This window comes from Schistocerca americana, chromosome 8 (assembly GCF_021461395.2).
Source record: "Schistocerca americana isolate TAMUIC-IGC-003095 chromosome 8, iqSchAmer2.1, whole genome shotgun sequence".
NCBI lineage: Eukaryota > Metazoa > Arthropoda > Insecta > Orthoptera > Acrididae > Schistocerca > Schistocerca americana.
In genome coordinates this window covers 519889952-519913312 of record NC_060126.1, presented here as the reverse complement: position 1 = coordinate 519913312, position 23361 = coordinate 519889952, and the positions used below count along the sequence as shown (strand labels likewise).

Here is a 23361-nt window from a genome sequence, read left to right as displayed (position 1 = left end):
AGAATCCAGTGAAATTTTTTGAAGTGCTTTATCTGAAAACTACCTTGAGCAGTTAAATAGAGAACCAACTCATGGCGATAACATATTAGACCTTTTAGTGACAAACAGACCCAAACTATTTGAAACAGTTAATGCAGAACAGGGAATCAGCGATCATAAAGCGGTTACAGCATCGATGATTTCAGCCATAAATAGAAATATTAAAAAGGGTAGGAAGATTTTTCTGTTTAGCAAAAGTGACAAAAAGCAGATTTCAGAGTACCTGACAGCTCAGCACAAAAGTTTTGTCTCAAGTACAGATAGTGTTGAGGATCAGTGGACAAAGTTCAAAACCATCGTACATTATGCGTTAGATGAGTATGTGCCAAGCAAGATCGTAAGAGATGGAGAAGAGCCATTGTGGTACAACAACCGAGTTAGAAAACTGCTGCGGAAGCAAAGGGAACTTCACAGCAAACATAAACATAGCCAAATCCTTGCAGACAAACAAAAATTACTCGAAGCGATATGTAGTGTGAGGAGGGCTATGCGAGAGGTGTTCAATGAATTTGAAAGTAAAGTTCTATGTACTGACTTCGCAGAAAATCCTAAGAAATTTTGGTCTTATGTCAAAGCGGTAGGTGGATCAAAACAAAATGTCCAGACACTCTGTGACCAAAATGGTACTGAAACAGAGGATGACAGACTAAAGGCCGAAATACTAAATGTCTTTTTTCAAAGTTGTTTCACAGAGGAAGACTGCACTGTAGTTCCTTCTCTAGATTGTCGCACAGATGACAAAATTGTAGATATAGAAATAGACGACAGAGGGATAGAGAAACAATTAAAATCGCTCAAAAGAGGAAAGGCCGCTGGACCTGATGGGATACCAGTTCGATTTTACACAGAGTACGCGAAGGAACTTGCCTCCCTTCTTGCAGCAGTGTACCGTAGGTCTCTAGAAGAGCGTAGCATTCCAAAGGATTGGAAAAGGGCACAGGTCATCCCCGTTTTCAAGAAGGGACGTCGAACAGATGTGCAGAACTATAGACCTATATCTCTAATGTCGATCAGTTGTAGAATTTTGGAACACGTATTATGTTAGAGTATAATGACTTTTCTGGAGACTAGAAATCTACTCTGTAGGAATCAGCATGGGTTTCGAAAAAGACGGTCATGTGAAACCCAGCTTGCGCTATTCGTCCATGAGACTCAGAGGGCCATAGACACGGGTTCACAGGTAGATGCCGTGTTTCTTGACTTGTGCAAGGCGTTCGATACCGTTCCCCACAGTCGTTTAATGAACAAAGTAAGAGCATATGGACTATCAGACCAATTGTGTGATTGGATTGAGGAGTTACTAGATAACAGAACGCAGCATGTCATACTCAATGGAGAGGAGTCTTCCGAAGTAAGAGTGATTTCAGGTGCGCCGCAGGGGAGTGTCATAGGACCGTTGCTATTCACAATATACATAAGTGACCTGGTGGATGACATCGGAAGTTCACTGAGGCTTTTTGCAGATGATGCTGTGGTGTATCGAGAGGTTGTAACAATGGAAAATTGTACTGAAATGCAGGAGGATCTGCAGCGAATTGATGCATGGTGCAGGGGATGGCAATTGAATCTCAATGTAGACAAGTGTAATGTGCTGCAAATACATAGAAAGATAGATCCCTTATCATTTAGCTACAAAATAGCAAGTCAGCAACTGGAAGCAGTTAATTCCATAAAATATCTAGGAGTACGCATTAGGAGTGATTTAAAATGGAATGATCATATAAAGTTGATCATCGGTAAAGCAGATGCCAGACTGAGATTTATTGGAAGAATCCTAAGGAAATGCAATCCGAAAACAAAGGAAGTAGGTTACAGTACGCTTGTTCACCCACTGCTTAAATACTGCTCAGCAGTGTGGGATCCATACCAGATATGGTTGATGGAAGAGAGAGAGAAGATCCAACGGAGAGCAGCGCGCTTCGTTACAGCATCATTTAGTAATCGCGAAAGCATTACAGAGATGATAGATAAACTCCAGTGGAAGACTCTGCAGGAGAGACGCTCAGTAGCTCGGTACGGGCTTTTGTTGAAGTTTCGAGAACATACCTTCACCGAAGAGTCAAGCATTATATTGCTCTCTCCTACGTACATCTCGCGAAGAGACCATGAGGATAAAATCAGAGAGATTAGAGCCCACACAGAAACATACCAACAATCCTTCTTTCCACGAACAATACGAGACTGGAATAGAAGGGAGAACCGATAGAGGTACTCAGGGTACCCTCCGCCACACACCGTCAGGTGGCTTGCGGAGTATGGATGTAGAACTGCTCCAACTGTGACACAGGGAGAAAACCTTTCCGTCGACGGGAGAAAAGCATCACCCGAGAGGGAGAGGCAGTGGTGCTACACAAAAAATTCTGAAGTGAGTCCAATGCCTGGCGCAGTGAGTGGTGGGCCGCCCGTGTTGTACCGAGTGTACAACTTGCCAGAGCACCAGATCTGCCACCACAGCAGAGGCAGTACAGGCACTAGTGTGGAGGAGCCGTGCACCGTGTGCCTTGCTTCTGTATCCAGTTGAAAACAAAAGCAGTTACTCCTGCTCGAATGAGGTGTCAGAGCCCGTGGGGAGACTTAGCAAGGTTAGCCCATGGCCTGTAGAACAATGAACAAAGACCAGAGGTTATGTAAGTGATTCTCCCTGGTAGCACCTGTCTTGACGGATATCGTCGAGATAGTTAATGCTATGAGGGGCAACTGTTGTAACCTGTTGTAAAGGACGTTGAAAGATGGCAGGTGCACTAGTGACCCCAAACATTAGCTGTTGATTCTGAAAGAGGTCAAAAGAGGTACAGATGAACTTTCATATAACAACATTGGTTACAACAACTTGGCTTTAATGTCACGATTTCTGTTGTACAGCCATATTCCACGCAAGGAACATACTTCTCATCCTTGCTTAATACAACAAATGAATATGCATTTACGTAGGATATAATGTCGTTTTCAGCCTCAGTTAACAACAAAATTATCGAAGAATCAGTGTGCTGTAGAAGGAAATATGTTGTAATATGGCAGCCTGGCACATTCTTTTTTCTGCTCTTCTGTCAACAATATGTTCAGTATAGACTCTTCGGCTCATTGTTACCCTATTGCATTCATACCACTGTATGACAGTCACAGAACTCCTCAACAGTACACATAATGTCAAGTGCACGCATTTTAGAACAGCATGGTCAGTAAAAGAAAAGTCTTAATGGTGGAAGAAAAAGTGAAAATGGTTCATGTAATCGAGAATGGAGCTAAAAAGGTTGACTTGTGTCATCAGTTTGACTTTGTAAATTCCACAGTCGAAATGGTTTGGAAGAACAAGAGGATAAAATTGTTACTGTCTTTGAATAAAATGGATCTAAAATTAAGCGGTTACGAAAAGCTGAATGGAGCAAAGTGGGTGAAGCATTGCTTAACAGAGAAGCATCAATGTATCCATTATTGGACCTCTCCTTATTGTAAAAGCAGAATAATTTGCCAAGAAATTAAAACATGAGGAATTTGTGTGCAGCAGTGGCTGGATTGACAGGTTCAAACAATATCACAGCATTATTTTTGGCAAAGTGAGCATTGAAGTCAACAGTGTGAATAGTGGAACACTCCAACAGTGACTCACTGTTGTGTGGCCTACAATTCGTGAAGGATATGCAGACTGTGACATCTTTAACGCAGATGAGAGTGGTATTTTCTTTGGCTTGACACCTGACAAAACTCTGAAATTTAACGGCCAAAAATGTGTTGATGGCAACTTGTCTAGAGAATACCATTTCTGGTATGTGCTAACACAGATGGAACTGAGAAGAAATAATTGTTTGTGATCGGTAAATCAAAAAATCCTAGGTATTTTAAGCATGTAAAAAATCTGCCAGAGCATTACAATGCTAATAAAAAGGCCTGAGTGATGTCCGAACTCTTTAAACCCGAAATAAGGTGTTGCGATCAGGAGCTTAGAAGTCAGAAAAGGTAAACACTGGTTTTTGTTGACAACTGTCCAGCACATGCTGCACTCTCTGTTCTGGAGAATATTAAGCTAAAGGTACTAATATAATTCTGATTTTGTTCTAGACGGCTGAAGGTCATCAGTGCTGTCTGTTCTTCCGGACATGTCCGAAAGGACAGACACCATATCCATATAAGTATAAGCTTGTTTTTCTCCCTGAAAATATGGCAAACTTATTGCAGCCCTTGCACCAAGGAGTAATTAGGAGCCTGAAATGCCAGTATGGCAAGCTCATATTACTTAAAATGATACGATGTGTTGAGAAAAAGCAAAATTATTCTATTACACTGATGGATGCAGTCAAATGCATTACTGAAGCTTGGAGCCTGGTGACATCCCAAACCATCAAGAACTGTTTCTGTCATGCAGGAATGGTAATAGAAGGAATAAATGCTGCCAAAACTGAAGCCTAGTTTGATGACACTATAGCCCAATCCACAACCTATGGTGGTTTGTGCATATCGAGGCACAGACAAGTATTTTATTGTTGACAATTCCAAGTGGCAGTTGCAATATGCGCAAGCGTTGATTTCTGCCTGAAGGAAGCGTATATCCTGCAAATTATGTCTCTCACTTGCTTATGCAGAATTTATCATTTACGACCACGATCAGCTATAAAACTTGCAACATATGGAATTTAAATTGACAAAACAACTCACTACGATCATGTTTAATGTTCACATTAGCTATGGGATTCACAACAGAGCACTCAGGACACTACTGAGAACTCATTGGCTATCGAAGAATATGTGACATAGTTGTGTAGAACAGGCCTAAACTTGACCACTGTTGCTCTTGGTTCCAAGTATAGTGATTGATGGTGATCTTGTCACAACTGAAAAGGGAACTGAAGATGAAATTGCAAATGAAGTGAAGAATCAGGACCACAGTGTGACTATGAAGTGAGTGAGGGAGATGAAGAAGAAGAAGAAGAAGAGGAAGAAGAAAGAAATAAAGTGTGTTCTATGTAGCTAGGGGATGGAACAGTGAAATTGCAAATGAAATAATGAACAGAGAACATAATGTAGGAAGTGTGTGTTGGGCAAATAGACAGCAGAGTAAAATGACTGAGTACTTCACTCCTAAATAAATAAGTTTGGCGCGTACTCAACATACTGCTCCATATACTGTATTCAGAGTGTATTAAGAGTGAATACTGTACATAAAATTTAAAAAAAAGGCTAAATAAATTTATATATTTCCATTTGCCACCACAATAGACTGAAAATATGAATCTTGGTTACGATGACACTTGTTTATAACAACATAATTTTCAAGGTCTTTTGAATGTTGGTATAGCCAGTTTCCACTGTATTAACCACAAGCAACTGTTTTGATGTCTCATTCAATGGAATTTGGAGTAGGCTTCAGCCAATTTGATTTTCAAACAAAATTGACCTCCAGCCAACTTTGTGAACAACTTCCCTGGGACAAGGCAGGGGGTAACTGTCAATGACTGACAGAGCATTAATAGTGACCTTGAGGTCTCCACTGAGCCAAAACCGAACTGCCAACTTCTTTAGGATCACTAAGGGTGTAGCCCATTCACATGAAGAAATCTGTCTAATCACTTCACTTAACCTGGTCACATAAAACTACTGGCACTGGCTGCAGCCGAAAAAAGCAAGGGCAGCTGGGGGGTTTGTTGGTGTTGTGTACTGTGAAATTGTTTGCACAGTCTAACCCTGGGACAAACAGATCTGAAAACTCAGAACACAAGGGACCCAACTCACGATGAGACACCTTGACACCAGATGCACCACATCCACAATAGAAAAGTCAAAGCCAGGAAAGGCACCTAATACAAACAGATTTTCAGTACCCACATTGTTAATCCTTAACAGTGTAACGGGGCAGACAGCTGACTTGTAAGTTTTGTTGGCTGTGAATTGGCTGAGAGGAGATATCTGCTATTTGTTATAGCTTACCAATTGACACCCGATGCATGCCAACAATGGGGACCATAGCCTGACGTATATCTGAGAGTTGTGTAGGCACGCGGCAGCTCCCATGTCGACTTGTAGGGTGAATGGCATATCCGTCACCCGCACTTCAATGAAAAGCTTGTTCTGGCATGCAGACAAAGGTGACTGGTTTGATGCAGCTCTCCATGCTACTCTATCCTGTGCAAGCTTTTTCATCTCCCAGTACCCACTGCAACCTACATCATTCTGAATCTGTTTAGTGTATTCATCTCTTGGTCTCCCTCTACGATTTTTACCCTCCACGCTGCCCTTTAATACTAAATTGGTGATCCCTTGATGCCTCAGAATATACCCTACCAACCTATCCCTTCTTCTAGTCAAGTTGTGCCACAAATTTCTCTTCTCTCCAATTCTATTCAATACCACCTCGTTAGTTATGCGATCTACCCATCTAATCTTCAGCATTCTTCTGTAGCACCACATTTCGAAAGCTTCTATTCTATTCTTGTCTAAACTATTTATTGTCCATGTTTCACTTCCATACGTGGCTACACTCCATATAAATACTTTCAGAAACAACTTCCTAACACTTAAATCAATACTCGATGTTAACAAATTTCTCTTCTTCAGAAACGCTTACCTTGCCATTACCAGTCTACATTTTATATCCTCTCTACTTTGACCATCATCAGTTACTTTGCTCCCCAAATAGCAAAACTCCTTTACTACTTTAAGTGCCTCATTTCCTAATCTAATTCCCTCAGCATCACCCGACTTAATTCGACTACATTCCATTATCCTTGTTTTACTTTTGTTGATGTTCATCTTATATCCTCCTTTCAAGACACTGTCCATTCCATTCAACTGCTCTTCCAAGTCCTTTGCTGTCTCTGACAGAATTACAATGTTGTCGGCGAACCTCAAAGTTTTTATTCCTACTCCGAATTTTTCTTTTGTTTCCTTTACTGCTTGCTCAATGTACAGATTGAATAACATCGGGGATAGGCTACAACTCTGTCTCACTCCCATCCGAATCACTGCTTCCCTTTCATGCCCCTCAACTCTTAAAACTGCCATCTGGCTTCAGTACAAATTGTAAATAGCCTTTCGCTCCCTGTATTTTAACCCTGCCACTTTCAGAGTTTGAAAGAGAGTATTCCAGTCAACATTGTCAAAAGCTTTCTCTAAGTCTAAAGAAGCTAGATATGTATGTTTGCCTTTCCTTAATCTATTTTCTAAGATAAGTCGTAGGGTCAGTACTGCCTCACGTGTTCCAGCATTTCTACGGAATCCAAACTAATCATCCCTGAGATCGGCTTCTACCAGTTTTTCCATTCGTCTGTAAAGAATTCGTGTTAGTATTTTGCAGTCATGGCTTATTAAACTGATAGTTCGGTAATTTTCACATCTGTCAACACCTGCTTTCTTTGGGATTGGGATTATTATATTCTTCTTGAAATCTGAGGGTATTTCGCCTGTCTCATACATCTTGCTCACTAGATGGTAGAGTTTTGTTATGCCTGGCTCTCCCAATGCTATCAGTAGTTCTAATGGAATGTTCTCTACTCCTGGGGCCTTGTTTCAACTTAGATCTTACAGTGCTCTGTCAAATTCTTCACGCAGTATCATATCTCCTATTTCATCTTCATCTACATTCTCTTCCATTTCTATAATATTGTCCTCAAGAACATCACCCTTGTATAGACCCTCTACATACTCCTTCCACCTTTCTGCTTTCCCTTCTTTGCTTAGAACTGGGCTTCCATCTGAGCTCTTGATATTCATGCAAGTGGTTCTCTTTTCTCGAAAGGTCTCTCTAATTTTGATGTAGGCAGTATCTATCTTACCCCTAGTGATATGCACCTCTACATCCATACATTTGTCCTGCAGCCACCCTTGCTTAGCCATTTTGCTCTTCCTGTCGATCTCATTTTTGAGACGTTTGTATTCCTTTTTGCCTGTTTCATTTACTGCATTTTTATATTTTCTCCTTTCATCAATTAAATTCAGTATCTCTTCTGTTAGCCAAGGATTTCTGTTAGCTCTTGTCTTTTTACTTACTTGATTATCTGCTACCTTCACTATTTCATCTCTCAAAGCTACCCATTCTTCTTCTACTGTATTTCTTTCCCCCATTCTTGTCAATCGTTCCCTAATGCTCTCCCTGAAGCTCTCTACAACCTCTGGTTCATTCAGTTTATCCAGGTCCCATCTCCTTAAATTCCCACCTTTTTGCAGTTTCTTCAGTTTTAATCTACAGTTCATAACCAATAGATTGTGGTCAGAGTCAACATCTGCCCCTGGAAATGTCCTCCAGTTTAAAACCTGGTTCCTAAATCTCTGTCTTACCATATCTATCTGAGACCTCCCATTATCTCCAGGATTCTTCCATGTATACAGTCTTCTTTTATGATTCTTGAACCAAGTGTTAGCTATGATTAAGTTATGCTCTGTGCAAAATTCTACCAGGCGGCTTCCTCTTTCGTTCCTTAGCCCCATTCCACATTCACCTGCTACGTTTCCTTCTCTTCTTTTTCCTACTATCGAGTTCCAGTCACCAATGACTATTAAATTTTCGTCTCCCTTCACTATCTGAATAATTTCTTTTAGCTCTTCATACATTTCATCAATCTCTTCGTCATCTGTGGAGCTAGTTGTCATATAAACTTGTACTACTGTGGTAGGCGTGGGCTTCATATCTATCTTGGCCACAATAATGTGTTCACTATGCTGTTTGTAGTAGTTTACCCGCATTCCTATTTTCTTATTCATTACTAAACCTACCCCTGCATTACCCCTATTTGATTTTGTATTTATAACCCTGTATTCACCTGACCAGAAGTCTTGTTCCTCCTGCCAGGTTTCTTTCTCCTGATAACGTAGTCGTCCTGAGTAGTTCCCGCCCGGAGATCCGAATGGAGGACTATTTTACCTCCAGAATATTTTACCCAAGAGGACGCCATCATCATTTAACCATACAGTAAAGCTGCATGCCCTCGGGAAAAATTACGGCTGTAGTTTCCCTTGCTTTCAGCTGTTCACAGTACTAGCACAGCAAGGCCGTTTTGGTTAGTGTTACAAGGCCAGATCAGTCAATCATCCAGACTGCTGCCCCTCTTCAGGAACCACGCGTTTGTCTGGCCTCTCAACAGATACCCCTCCGTTGTGGTTGCACCTACGGTACGGCTATCTGTATCGCTGAGGCGCGCAAGCTTCCCCACCAACGGCAAGGTCCATGGTTCATTGGGGGGGGGGGGGGGGGGGAGGAATGGTATGAATATTTAAATCATTGATTCTTGCAATGACTCTTGGAGGGGGAGGGGAAGGGGGTGAGTGGGCGGGTGGGTTTGGTGGGGGGTAGAGAGTGGCATACCACTGCTATGTGACTTTTTTTGTCAATGCAATGAACCCACTACTGGAATCAGACTGCCCACTCATGCTGTTCAAAGCAAGAGGGGCACAAAGAAAGTGGCATTTGCTGTTCCTGCTGCTGACAACATGTTATTCCATGTCAACCTGGTTGGCTTCTTCTGTACTGCAGCTACCCCCTCTTTCCCCAATGTGTTAGCCTCCGTGCACTAGGGGCTGCATGCTGTCAACAGTGGCGACATCATTCCAGGCCTCTAATTAGCAGCCCACACTGCAGGAGACATCAAGTGACTATCCCTTATTTAAAACCTCTCCTAACAAAGGGTCCTCAAACAGAAGGGCCCATTGATGTACCTCCTTATCTGGGGCCAAACAAATTATTGCATCTGAGACTACGGTGTCTGTATAAGACTCCTGAGACTTGACTTTGACGAACTGTGACTTACAATTGAGGGCGTGAAACTCAGCTGCCCAAGCTCAGTACAATTTCTGTGGCTGTTTGCGACACTCATAAAAGACTCATTTCTTCTAGCCCACATCAATGGTTAGAATAAACATTTGTACTCTAATAATTTTATGTCCAAATGTGACTCACTTTGCAATTCACTGCGTCAGTTTGCTGTAATTCATTTCCTACTGCTCTTCTTAGCTGTGTAGATGGGTTCACAGAAATATGGCTTTGCCAGCAATTTTTATAGGGAAAAGGGGATTATAGGAAATCAGATTATAAGCTATAGCACAAGATTTAGGTTCAGATACCAGTGATGATGTGTGTTGGCATACACCCAGGTTGTGAAGTGTAGAGAACAACAACAGGTTGTATTTAATACTTTTTGCATATGTACTTTGTTCTGTGAGTGCAAGTATTGCATCATTTACAGCAGTAGTTCCTAACCTAGGGGTAAAATGAAATTTTTTGAGGGGTAAAAACAAAAGGCTCAACTGTGTTTCAGTCACAACACTAAATTATTTTTAGAAGATTGTTACTATTATCACCATATCTTCAGAGCGTAGTACTGACTCCATTATTTATCAGTAATTACATTCTTTTATTTCAAATGCGAGCAGTAACATGTGACTGTGTGGCTGAGATTATACCTTGTGAAATGAATGCATGGACATCTTATTCATATACCGAGCCACTACAAATACCGTATAGTTTGTATGATCCATTTATGACAGTAAAATTGAAACACGTATATCACATATTCTTAAATATCTCATTAAAATGTCTTCACTGAGTTGTAGGTAGTTCCTGCAGTAGACAATAAATTGTTTCATTATTTGCTTTGCAATGGTAAATAAACTTATCTGGTAACATGATACAACATATAATGCTACTTCACTGCTGTAGGGTATAATGCTATTTCCCTGCTGTAGGACCTAGACAGTATTTTTATTATTATTATTATTATTATTGAGAGTGGTCAGATACAAAGTATTGGTGACCCGAATTCTTCCAATTTCTGCCAGTTCAGGAATCCAGCAGTTAAGTGATTTACGAACAATAAGTATAGTGTACACATTTGAACTTGGCACAGTTTGAAAGGGTGTGTCGTTGGGTCTCTGAGTGGTACAGAGGAATTCTACCCTCAGTATGGATACTTTTCTGAGGAGGAGTTGTAGGTAGCAGTTGCAATGCACTGAGAATTGCTTCAGCATTGTACATAAAAAAAAATATTGTTTTAAGTAAGCAGCACCAGTTGTCTAAATGACTCTTTAGTTCATGGTTTAGTGAGACACCTACAAAAATGGTATTATTTATGATGTTGATAATGGTTGGTTTGGGGGGGGGGGGGGGGGGGGGGTTAATAGCTAACATCTGATTGCACATGGAAGTAATAGTTTCGAGACGGTTGGGGACCATTGATCTACAGGACAGCCCTACTTACCCGAGAAGTACAACACACATTGATCTGAACTTATGAGAATTATTCTGGGAGTAGTAGTTAATACAAAAGGGGCTATAACTGACTGTGAGGCTTTAAAGCATCCAAAGAGAATTTAGCAGTGGATCATAAGCAGGCAATCTGTTTTACTATGTCAAGATAATATCACCAGAAATTCTGTGTTCTTATCGTATGTATGTTAATGCACATTTGATTGTGATGAGATCGTATGTTTTCTTTTACAGGGGCCACAACAAGTACACCTCGACTTATCCGAGAAAACTTGCGTTCTGTATATGCTGAGCTGACACGTACAGCTCAAGAAGGTGGCCTGTCATCATGGCTCCATGGTCCTGGTGACGGTGGTGAAGGAGTCAGTGCTGTTCAGCAAAGACCACAGCCAGTAGTACAAAATGATCCCACGAACTCAACAGATAGTATTGCAATTTCCATTGATGTAGGTACCCCAAATGCAAGTCATATTGGCAGTGAACAGAACATCCCAGAGACTGGTGGCCATGTCCACACCCACATAAATAGTGGAAATAATAACAACAACAACAACAATAATAATATTGATGAAGGTGAGTGTTCTTTTAGCTAAGTGGAAAATAAATGTGCTCACTTTTTGTGTTGCCACTGTACTGTAAAATGCACAGTCCTCAATATGTGGAGCACTTTTTAGTGGTGTTTGGTTGGAAGCTACTTTAGTTTGGGGGCAATAATGACTGGTAGAACTTTAAAAATGGCTATCCATGCTCCTACTTCGCATGTTGGTGACAGCAGTGATGAATATTTAATATGATGGAGCAGAATGTGATTTATGTAACAATGACATGATATGCTATGCAGCACAAAAATAAATAAGATTGTAATGTTAAACAGTAGCAGTCAGTGTTTGCACAATTTCATTCTTGAGTAGAGACACATTGTTTGGTCTCCAAAAATAAAACTAACATCTTCCAACCAGTGTTACACTAAATGTCTCTCATCACAGTAAATAATTCGTCCCATCATCAGCTAGTTCAATAATTTGATGGTATGACCTCCTCGAATTGGCAGGCAACAGAGGATCCCTGCAGGTTCTTCCATTTCTGCGGATCTTTTGTTTCCTGTGGCCATTTCAATCCGGCTGCCCCTCTTAACTCTCTGTCCGATGGTCTTGTCCTTTGTCTTTTACGGTAAACTGGGCTCAAATCTAGTACCTGTTTTGAGCAGTTGCCATATTTTTTTCAAGTGACATGACTGTCACTGGCATTTTGATGTGATACTGTTACTTTTGATTGGCTCTATGGGAACCACATTTTTGTTTGATTTTACTTTTTATTTTTAGTTTATAATTTGAATGTATTCCTATACCATTGGTAAGCGCACTGTATCCCATCTATAAGATCAATGTTTTGTTAATCAAAATACATTTAGGGAGTGTACTTAATTATTAACTGCTCTGATGTATTTATTTATGCAGAATGTCATTTGATCAAAGTTTTTACAGATTATCGAAACAGGTCACTTAGAGTTGCAGTTGTAGCCAGTTATCATGTGCTAATGTGCTACAGCACATAGTACATATTACACTAAGATTATGCTATTTTTCTTTAAATGCAAGCCAGATATCACACTAAAATTATGCCATTTGTCTTTGACTGTGAGCCAGAAACGGCACTAAAATTACACCATTTCTCTTCAAATGCATGCTGACATTCAAATTAAAGTGGACAAAACAAGGTTTTGTAGTGCTCTTTCTTTGAGAACTAGAAACCAGTGTTGAGTGCTGAAATGATGATCAGCCATGCTACGATCATCTCGGAGAAGGGACACAGGTGTCTGTTTTCAACTACACATGCTCTGATGTGATGACATCCCGTCCAGCACAATGCTTGCTACGTTGCTCCCAGCACCAAAACAGCAATTTTCATTGCATGGCAATGTAACATATTGTGCAAGCATAGAGTATGAGGGATTTTTAAGGAGCAGTTGACTTAATGATGCTTTAGCCTGTTGTCAAGCACACCGACTGGCAATTTGTTGGCTTAGGTTCAATTCCTACTGTTGGCATCATTTTTTTTCCATTCCTGCCAATGTTAAATGAAAAATTGTAAAATTGAAATATATTTGAACAGTTCAATCTATATACATAAAATTAATATATTCAGTTTAGTTACAATTATTAACCTTGTAAGTTAAAAGGCTATAGGCCAACACATTGTAGCTCATTGGTAAAATTTTGCATGAGCGACCGCTGACTACTTGTATCAACTGTTTCAGGGCTTAACAATTTCAGCAGCTCCTTGTGAGGCTTCTTATTATGCACATTTGTTTTAGAAAGTGTACTACCTCTGTTTTTGATTCAAGTTTGAGAGTTATGATGGATCTATGTTTTATCACTCATCATAAATACAATAAAAAATTTTGCTACTTCTTGTTTTTAGCAAGTAAAAAAACCTGTGTGAACGTGCGTATGTATGCATGCGTGCACATGCATGTGTGTACGCGTGTGTGTAGTATATATATTTCTCCATTGGTGCTTGATTGGCACTTGTGAGAACCTTAAGGTTAAATTGTGATCAACCTTGCTTTGGTCACACAGATGGGTAGCAATTGCCACAATCCTTCTTAGCATGGATGTCTTTTTGCATTGAAAGACACATCAAAAACCATGTTATTGGATTGAACAGGAGTATGCCCTAAATTTTAGGTGATAGTAACAGTAGTATCTGTTCCTCACTAAATGGGAGGAACAATTATTTTACTTTATTATGAATTTCATGTATCCAAACTGTAATACGTTACCAGGATGGGTATGAGTGAAGGGAGTCTCTCTTCTTCACTAGATTTACAGTAATGATTTTTTTTTTACAGATTTTACAATAATTAATAGAGAAGATATACAGTTTATTTATGTTTATTCTCACACTGACTGTTGTAACATATTTATACATGAGAATAAATATGATATATTTAGTATTGGAGGACAGCGTGGAGGGTAAAAATCGTAGAGGGAGACCAGGAGATGAATACACAAAGCGGATTCAGAAGGATGTAGGTTGCAGTAGGTACTGGGAGATGAAGAAGCTTGCACAGGATAGAGTAGCATGGAGAGCTGCATCAAACTAGTCTCTGGACTGAAGACCACAACAATAACATTGTACACTAAAACTTAAGAATTTATATTTATGCACACAATGAAGAGATGTGCATGTTAGTTTTTGCATCAGCCAAAGTAACATCATAGTACATGACAGTAAGTATGGTATGCTTCACAATAAAACATAAGGATTTATATTTATACTGTCACTAATGTGACAACCAAGTCTTCTTATTCCTCCTCGAACGTTTTTGCCTATACAGGTCATTCACAGAGCCTCTTCCAAGCTCCTGTTTCCTCCCACAGTCTCTCACTGAGCACCTCCTCCCATTGCAGTTCTCTTTGGTTCACATTATCCATCCCCTAGTCTCCATCTTGTTCACGGTCGTCCATTTGGTCTTCATCCAGATTTTCAGGGTTTGATTTGCAGGATGTTTCGTAGTGTTTCATTCCTTATAACTCCTTTCTCATCTTACCCAGAATCCCTCGTAGAAAGCACATCTCTGTTGCTTGTACTCTGCACAGATCTTTCTTTGTCAAAGTCCAGCATTCTGATCCATAGGTCAGTACGACTTGTATATCATATATTTGCTTTGGCAGTTACTTTCCAATTTCTAATTAAGCCCAATACACAGTAATAAAATTTCGAACTGTTTTCTATTCTCTCTGAAATTTCATTCCTGATCTTTACGTTCATGGTTAATTTGCTTTCTAGATTCTTAAAGCATCTACATCTTTACTAATTTTTCCATTGCAACTTAATCATTCAGTTTTCTGTTTTCCTACCAATTTTCGTTACTTCACTTTTTGTGAGCTTATTTCCATGCTTGCATTTTCAATTACTCTCTGCCAGTTGTTCTTCCAATTTCTGCTCATTTTCTCCCCAAATCATATTTCAGGCATATGCTACGATTTTCATATTGTCTGCTGTTGACCCTTCATGAATTTTCCTTATGATGTTGTCCATGACTATACTAAAAAGCACTGGTGAGAGCACGCTTCCCTGCCAAGCCCCTGTGTCTGTCATAAACCATTATGATCTTTTGCTGTCTATTATAACACAGTTTAGGCATTTTTGTACATATTTCTGATTCTCAGTTGCATTCCTTTTGTCAGTTCCAGTCTGTTCAGACCTTGCCGTATCTCTTCCCTTCTTACAGTCTCATAAGCCTTTTTTATATCTATGAATGCAACTTCAATATAACTCCCGTTTCGTTTCTACATCCTGTTTGTCTGTAAATGTGGCATCTGTAGTTGATCTTGCAGGTTGAAATCCTTGTTATTCTTCTCTTAACTGTGATACTATCTTGTCGTGATTTTCTGTAGAATTACTTTTTCATAAATCTTCATGCTGGGGCACAGTAGTGTTGTTCCTCAGTGATTCTCAAAGAGTGCTTGCTACCCTTCTTAAGGATAGGTGCAATTACTCCCTTTGTCCAACCGTCGGGAATCTTTCCATTTATCCATGCTATCCTCATTCAGTGCACCCACTGAATTCTGACAGGCCCTGCAGTTCTGATCATTTCCTCTGTAATGTCTAGAAGCTTTGCCATTATTCATACTAGGTACAGAAAGCTGGTTGAAACCTGATAGCAGTGAGATTTTTGGGAAAAATTTAAGTATATAGTGAACGGATAGGCTAATAGAAAATGGAGGTAGTGTACTTGTCAGAGTAGACAAGAAACTCAGATCCACTGAGACAGAAATTGAAGTTGCATGTGAGATTGTTTGGGCAAGACTCAGTATCGGGGATGGGCATAAAATGGTAATTGGGTTTTTCTATCGCCCACCAGACTCATCTCGTGATATAACCCAAAACTTAGGTAAAAACACAGTTCACTTGTATGTAAGATCCCCAATCGTACTGTAATGATTGGTGGAGATTTTAATCATCCATCAATCCATTGAGAAAATTAAAGTTTTGTTATTGGTAGATGTGATAAGACATCCTGTGAAACATTACTAAATGTCTTCTGAGAAAACTACTCAGAACAGATATTTCAGAACCCCACTCATGATGGAAATATATTGGCTCTAATGGCAACAAAGAGACCCAACATCTTTGAGGATGTCCACATTGAAACTGGTATCAGTGATCATGTAGTGGTTGTGGAAACAATGATTACCAAAGTACAAAAGATGACTAAAACAAGCAGAAAGATACTACAGTAAACTAGATAAAAAATCAGTAGCGTCATATCTTAATGAAACTTTAAGCACAGGCAGGAGCATGTAGAGGAACCATGGCTCAGGTTTAAATGAACAATTGACCATTCACTTTGTAGATAAAACCCAGTAAAACAGTTCATAATGGGGGGGGGGGGGGGGGAGAGGAGACCAGGAGACCCTTCATGGTATACAGCCAATGTAAAGAAACTTCTAAAGAAACAGAGACCGTTGCATAATAAGTGTAAAACAAAGCATAGGATTATAGACAGAGAGAGGCTGAGTAAACACGTTTGGCTGTAAAGAGAGCAATGTATGAAGCCACAAAAGAAATTCTAGTCATATGTAAAGACTATTGACGGCTCCAAAGTCAGTGTCCAATCCCTAGGGAATGAGACAGGAACTGAAATTGAGGATAGCAAAGCATAAGCTGAAATGCTTAACTCTGCTTTCAAATGTTCCTTTACAAAGAAAAGTACTGGAGAATTGCTCCCATTGAATCCTCATACTGCTGAAAAGATTAGTGAAGTCAGTATTAGTGTCAGTGGTATTGAGAAAGAGCTGAAATTGCTAATATTGAAAAAAGCTCCAGAGTTCGACGGAATCCCTATCATCTTCTATACTGAATTTGTTGCCGAGTTAGTCCCTCTTCTAACTATAATATATCGTAGATCCCTCAAAAAAAAAAAAAAAAAAAAAAAAAAACAGTGCTCAGTAGTTGGAAGAAAGCACACGTCACACCCATCTACAAAACGGGTAGTAGAAGTCATACACAAAATTGCTGTCCAATGTCCTTGACATCAGTTTGTTGTACAAATCTTAGAACATAATCTGAGCTCAAACACAGTGAGTTATTTTGAAGAGAATGTCCTCCTCAATGCCAACCAGCATGTATTCCAAAAACATCAATCATGTGAAACGCGACTCATACTTTTCTCACATGATGTATTGAAAACTTTGAATCAAGGCAGTCAGGTAGATGTAGTATTTCTTGATTTCTGAAAAGCATTTGATTCATTATCACACCTACGCTTATTGTCAGAAGTTTGATCTTATGGGGTATCAAGTAAAATTTGTGACTGGATTGAGGACATTTTGGTAGGGGGGCACAGCATGTTATCTCAGATGGAGGATCATTGCCAGATGTAAAATTAATTTCAGGTGTGCCCCAGGGAAGTGTGCTTTCTGGCCTCTCAACAGATACCCCTCCGCTGTGGTTGCACCCATGGTACGGCCATCTGTATCGCTGGGGCACGCAAGCCTCCCCACCAACGGCAAGGTCCATGGTTCATGGGGGTAGGGTCAGGTATATAAATTCTCAGATTTATTAATGAAATTGCTTTCACTTAATTATAATAAATATTGAAAGAAAAAAAGAAAAATAAATTATTTTAGTCATGTACCTTAAACATATTGCTAATTTTTCTTTAGTAATTGTGGACTCTCACAAGTTACTTGGTTTTCCTTTTTGAGTCTTCTTCTATCAGCATGTGAATCTCTCCAAACTGGTGGTTGTGTAACTGGAATCTTTCCCCAAATAATTGATTGGGAACCTCCATAGACAACATATATCCACCATGTATACTTCACTTGTGCTTGTACTTGTTATTCCACAGAAACCTAAAATTGAGTTCCAAATCAGATTCAGAATCTAAATCTCAGTACATTTAGGGGTTTACAGTGGACATTGCAGGACATGCTACACTATGCACTGAACTGCCAAAGCTGTGCTGCTCTGCCATGCCTCTTCTCTGTCTCTTTTGAGTGAAATGTGCAGTTACTTGCTGGGGTGCTGCCGCTGTGTCTGCTGCGTGCAGCGGGCCATGCTGAGAGACAAATGGATTGGTGGAATGAAAGACTGTGAGAAGAGGAGAAAAGAAGACTGGGAAGAGGGGTGGAGGGGCAGGGAGTGAGAAACGTGGTGGGAGAAAAAGATGGAGAGGCTCGTGTTAGAAACAGCCCCTTCCTGAACTGTGAATGATGATGATTTGCAGCATGGTCGACAGGACCGATTGCAGACCTCTGGTACAGAGCCGAGTGGAGGGTCTTAATCAGAGGCTCAGATGGTTCTGCGACTGTGTAGGCTGCAGATTCCTCGACTTGCGCCAAACGGTGGTTGGGTTTCAGGTTCCGCTGAATAGGTCAGGTGTCCACTGTATGCAGGAGGCGGCTACATGGGTAGCAGAGACTGTGTGGCATGAACTGGGTGGTTTTTTAGGTTAGAGGGTCTCGGGAAAACCTGGCAGAAAATCCAAAGAGATTCTGGTCGTATGTGAAGTATGTTAGCGGCAAGAAACAATCGATGCCTCCTCCGCGTGATAGCAGTGGAAATACTGTCGAAGACAGTGCTGCCAAAGAAGAGTTACTAAACACAGCCTTCTGAAATGCCTTCACAAAAGAAGACGAAGTAAATATTCCAGAATTCGAATCGAGGACAGCTGCCAAGATGAGTAACATAGAAGTAAATATCCTCAGAGTAGTAAAGCAACTTAAATCACTTAATAAAAGCAAGTCTTCTGGTCCAGACTGTATACCAATTAGATTCCTTTCGGAGTATGCTGATGCTTTAGCTCCATACTTAACAATCACCAATATTCAAGAAAGGTAGTAGGAGTAATCCACTAAATACAGGCCCATATCGTTAACGCCGATATGCAGCAGGATTTTGGAACATGTATCGTGTTCAAATATTATGAATTACCTCGAAGAAAACTGTCTATTGACACACAGTCAACATGGGTTTAGAAAACATCGTTCCTGTGAAACGCAACTAGCACTTTATTCACATGAAGTGTTGAGTGCTATTGACAAGGGATTTCAGATCAATTACGTATTTCCATATTTCTGGATCTCCAGAAGGCTTTTGATACTGTACCACACAAGCGGCTTGTAGTGAAATTGCTTGCTTATGGAGTATCGTCTCCTTTATGTGACTGGATTTGTGATTTCCTGTCAGAGAAGTCACAGTTCGTAGTCATTGACGGAAAGTCATTGAGTAAAACAGAAGTGATTTCTGGCATTCCCCAACGTAGTGTTGTAGGCCCTTCGCTGTTCCTTATCTATATAAATGATTTGGGAGACAATCTGAACAGCCGTCTTAGGTTGGTTGCAGATGACGCTGTCATTTATCGACTAGTAAAGTCATCAGAAGATCAAAACAAACTGCAAAACGATTTAGAAAAGATATCTGAATGGTGCTAAAATTTGCAGTTGACCCTAAATAACAAAAAAATGTGAGTTCACTCACATGAATGCTAAAAAGAATCCGTTAAGCTTCGGTTACATGATAAATCAGTCTAATCTAAAAGCCGTAAATTCAACTAAATACCTAGGTATTACAATTACGAACAACTTAAATTGGAAGGAACACATAGAAAATGTTGTGGGAAAGGCTAACCAAAGACTGCATTTTATTGGCAGGACACTTAGAAAATGTAACAGATCTACTAAGGAGACTACCTACACTACACTTGTCCGTCCTCTTTTAGAATACTGCTGCGCAGTGTGGGGTCCTTACCAGATAGGACTGACAGAATACATCAAAAAAGTTCAAAGAGGGGTAGCTCGTTTTGTATTATCGCAAAATATGGGAGAAAGTGTCACAGAAATGATGCAGGATTTAGGCTGGACATCATTAAAAGAAAGGCATTTTTTGTTGCAACGGAAACTTCTCATGAAATTCCAATCACCAACTTTCTCCTCCGAATGTGAAAATATTTTGACACCGACCTACATAGGGAGAAACGATCACCACGATAAAATATGGGAAATTGGAGCTCTATGGAAAGATACAGGTGTTCGTTCTTTCCATGCGCTATACGAGATTCAAATAATAGAGAATTGTGAAGGTGGTTCGATGAACCCTCTGCCAGGCACTTAAATGTGATTTGCAGAATATCCATGTAGATGATGATGATATGTAAGGATGAAGTTTGTTTGGCTGCTTTGCAAGTGTTAGACCTCAAATTGTGACTATGACATGACCTACTGGTTTTGAAGGGAATTGTATTTGTTAAAAAAACATACAAGTGAGAATAATTAACTCTGATATTGTAAAAGAAGGACTGTAGTATATTTTGGAATGGGTTCAGGTTTTCATTGTTGATCCAGCTGTTATCTAACTGATCTACTGGCTCATAATTTGGTTGGGTTAAAATCGCACATTCTGTTGGCATATACAGAGAATAGCAGGTGTGTGTGTGTGTGTGTGTGTGTGTGTGTGTGTGTGTGTGTGTTTGTGTGTTTGTACCTGGAGCAAGCAGATAATATTTTCAGAATTAAAATTACCAGGGAAATTAGTAATGGAAAATTCCAGCATAAAAGGTTTGTTTGTGACAAATATTACATAATGATACCTGCCTTCATTTCATTTTATAAATAAACCTGTTTCTGAACCATTTAAGCTATGTGGGATGTGGGTTGACACTACCATACTTCACACTTCTTTGCACTAATAACAGATTTTTTAAAAGCTGTAGTGGATGTCTTTCTTGTCTCACATGTAATGCGTATTGACATTTTCACTCCTTTTGTAGAGAGGAGGTTCTTTATAACAAAGCACATAAGAAGAAATTGTATTAGGAAGTGTTGGAAAGTGGGAAAGTGTTCTCATCTGCGAGAACAGTTTATGGCGGGAGATTATTGACTCTTGCTAATGATTATGATCACTATTTTTAGGGCAATGGAGATTTTTCCTTTTGGAAAGGGAAGAGAGTCCCCCAAAAAATTGGTACACGACACAAAATGGAGGGGAGCAGTCATCTGATCAACTTTGTCAACAGTGCTGTAAACATAGTTGTTATTAGAATTTATTTTTTGCCTTTTGTAAATTATACTATCTACCCTTTTCTTTCCTTTTGTTTACCGCATCTAGTGAAAATTTTGAGATATAGTTCAGACAATGTTGCTGTGATGCAGTAGGTGCGTGTGTTTACTTGTTGCTCACATTCTTACATAGCTCTCTCTCTTTCTGTTGCTTTTCATTGTTGCTGTTGCTGTTGCTGTTGCTGTTGCTGTGGTCTTCAGTCCAGAGACTGGTTTGATGCAGCTCTCCATGCTACTCTATCCTGTGCAAGCCTCTTCATTTCCGAATAATTACTGCAGCCTACATCCTTCTGAATCTGCTTAGCGTATTCATCTCTTGGTTTCCCTCTACAATTTTTACCCTCCACACTTCCCTCCAATACTGAATTGATGATCCCTTGAGACAACTGATCCCTTCTTCTAGTCAAGTTGTGCCACAAACTCCTCTTCTCCCCAATTCTGTTCAGTATCTCCTCATTAGCTACATGATCTACCCATCTAATTTTCAGCATTTTTCTGTAACACCACATTTCGAAAGCTTCTATTCTCTTCTTGTCTAAATTATTTATAGTCCACGTTTCACTTCCATACATGGCTACACTCCATACAAATACTTTCAGAAATGACTTCCTGACACTTAAATCTATGCTCGATGTTAACAAATTTCTCTTCTTCAGAAACGCTTTCGTTGCCATTGCCAGTCTACATTTTATATCCTCTCTACTTCAACCATCATCAGTTATTTTGCTCCCCAAATAGCAAAACTCACTTACTACTTTAAGCGTCTCATTTCCTAATCTAATTCCCGCAGCATCACCCGATTTAATTCGACTACATTCCATTATCCTCGTTTTGCTTTTGTTGATGTTCATCTTATATCCTCCTTTCAAGACGCTGTCCATTCTGTTCAGCTGCTCCTTCAGCAGGTCTTTTGCTGTCTCTGACAGAATTACAAAGTTTTTATTTCTTGTCTGTGGATTTTAATTCTTACTCCAAATTTTTCTTTTTTTCCCTTTATTGCTAGCTCAATATGCAGATTGAATAACATCAGTGATAGGCTACAACTCTGTCTCGCTCCCAACCACTGGTTCCCTTTCGTGCACCTCGACTCTTACAACGGCTTTCTGGTCCCTGTATAAATTGTAAATAGCCTTTCGCTCCCGGTATTTTACCCCTGCCACCTTCAGAATTTGAAAGAGAGTATTCCAGTCAACATTGTCAAAAGCTTTCTCTAAGTCTACAAATGCTACAAATGTGGGTTTACCTTTCCTTGATCTATCTTCAAACATAAGTTGTAGGGTCAGTATTGCCTCACATGTTCCAACATTTCTCCAGAATCCAAACTAATCTTCCCCGAGGTCGGCTTCTACCAGTTTTTCCATTTGTCTGTAAAGAATTTGTTAAATTAAAAGGAAGGTCTGCGTTGGTCATAATATTGATGTTTCATTAGTAGCAGAATCGATTTACGATCACATAGTGATCATCTTCGGTGCTGGAAGTTAAAAATTTTTATGTAGCAATCAGATTGAATAACATCAGGAGTAGGCTACAACCCTGTCTTGCTCCCAACCACTGCTTCCCTTTCATGCACCTTGACTCTTACAACGGCTGGACATGCAACCCCAAATTTGACGTCTCCATTGAAGTTGTTGCATAAGGGTGAAAAGGGACACTTTCTCGACCTTATGGAAGTGATGGAGATTTTTTGCCATCATAAATCTCCAAATATAGCGTTACTTAATGAACAAATGATTTCGAGAAGTACACACTCTTGGGAGTGATTCCCTGCTTTCCTGTGTAAAAAAGCTGTCAACTAATGGCCAGTCATGACAATTGGCGATCCAAAATCAATCGCTTGTAAATCCCTCTTATACAACGTTTCACTCAAAGTCATTATGAGAACATGCACGTTAGTTTCTATTTTACCTATCTTACTGCTTAGACACACATGTTCTGGTTTGCACCAATAAAGTTTACTAATTTAGTTTTTAAAAATAGTATTCTCCATTTTGTTCTTTCAATTCTGGAAGTTTAGGATGCCTATTGGAACATAGTTTTCAATGTAGTCGACATCTCTGAGGCACTTACACG

At 39.8% G+C, this 23361-nt stretch overlaps 1 protein-coding gene across 1 annotated transcript in view; it reads left to right on the top strand.

The window, feature by feature from the left end:
- LOC124545157 (RING finger and transmembrane domain-containing protein 2) overlaps positions 1-23361 on the top strand; it is an 83374-nt gene that overhangs the window by 23068 nt on the left and 36945 nt on the right. The window contains exon 2 of the mRNA XM_047123991.1: positions 11459-11797. Coding sequence (XP_046979947.1) covers positions 11459-11797 — 339 coding nt within the window. The remainder of the gene's footprint in view (positions 1-11458; positions 11798-23361) is intronic.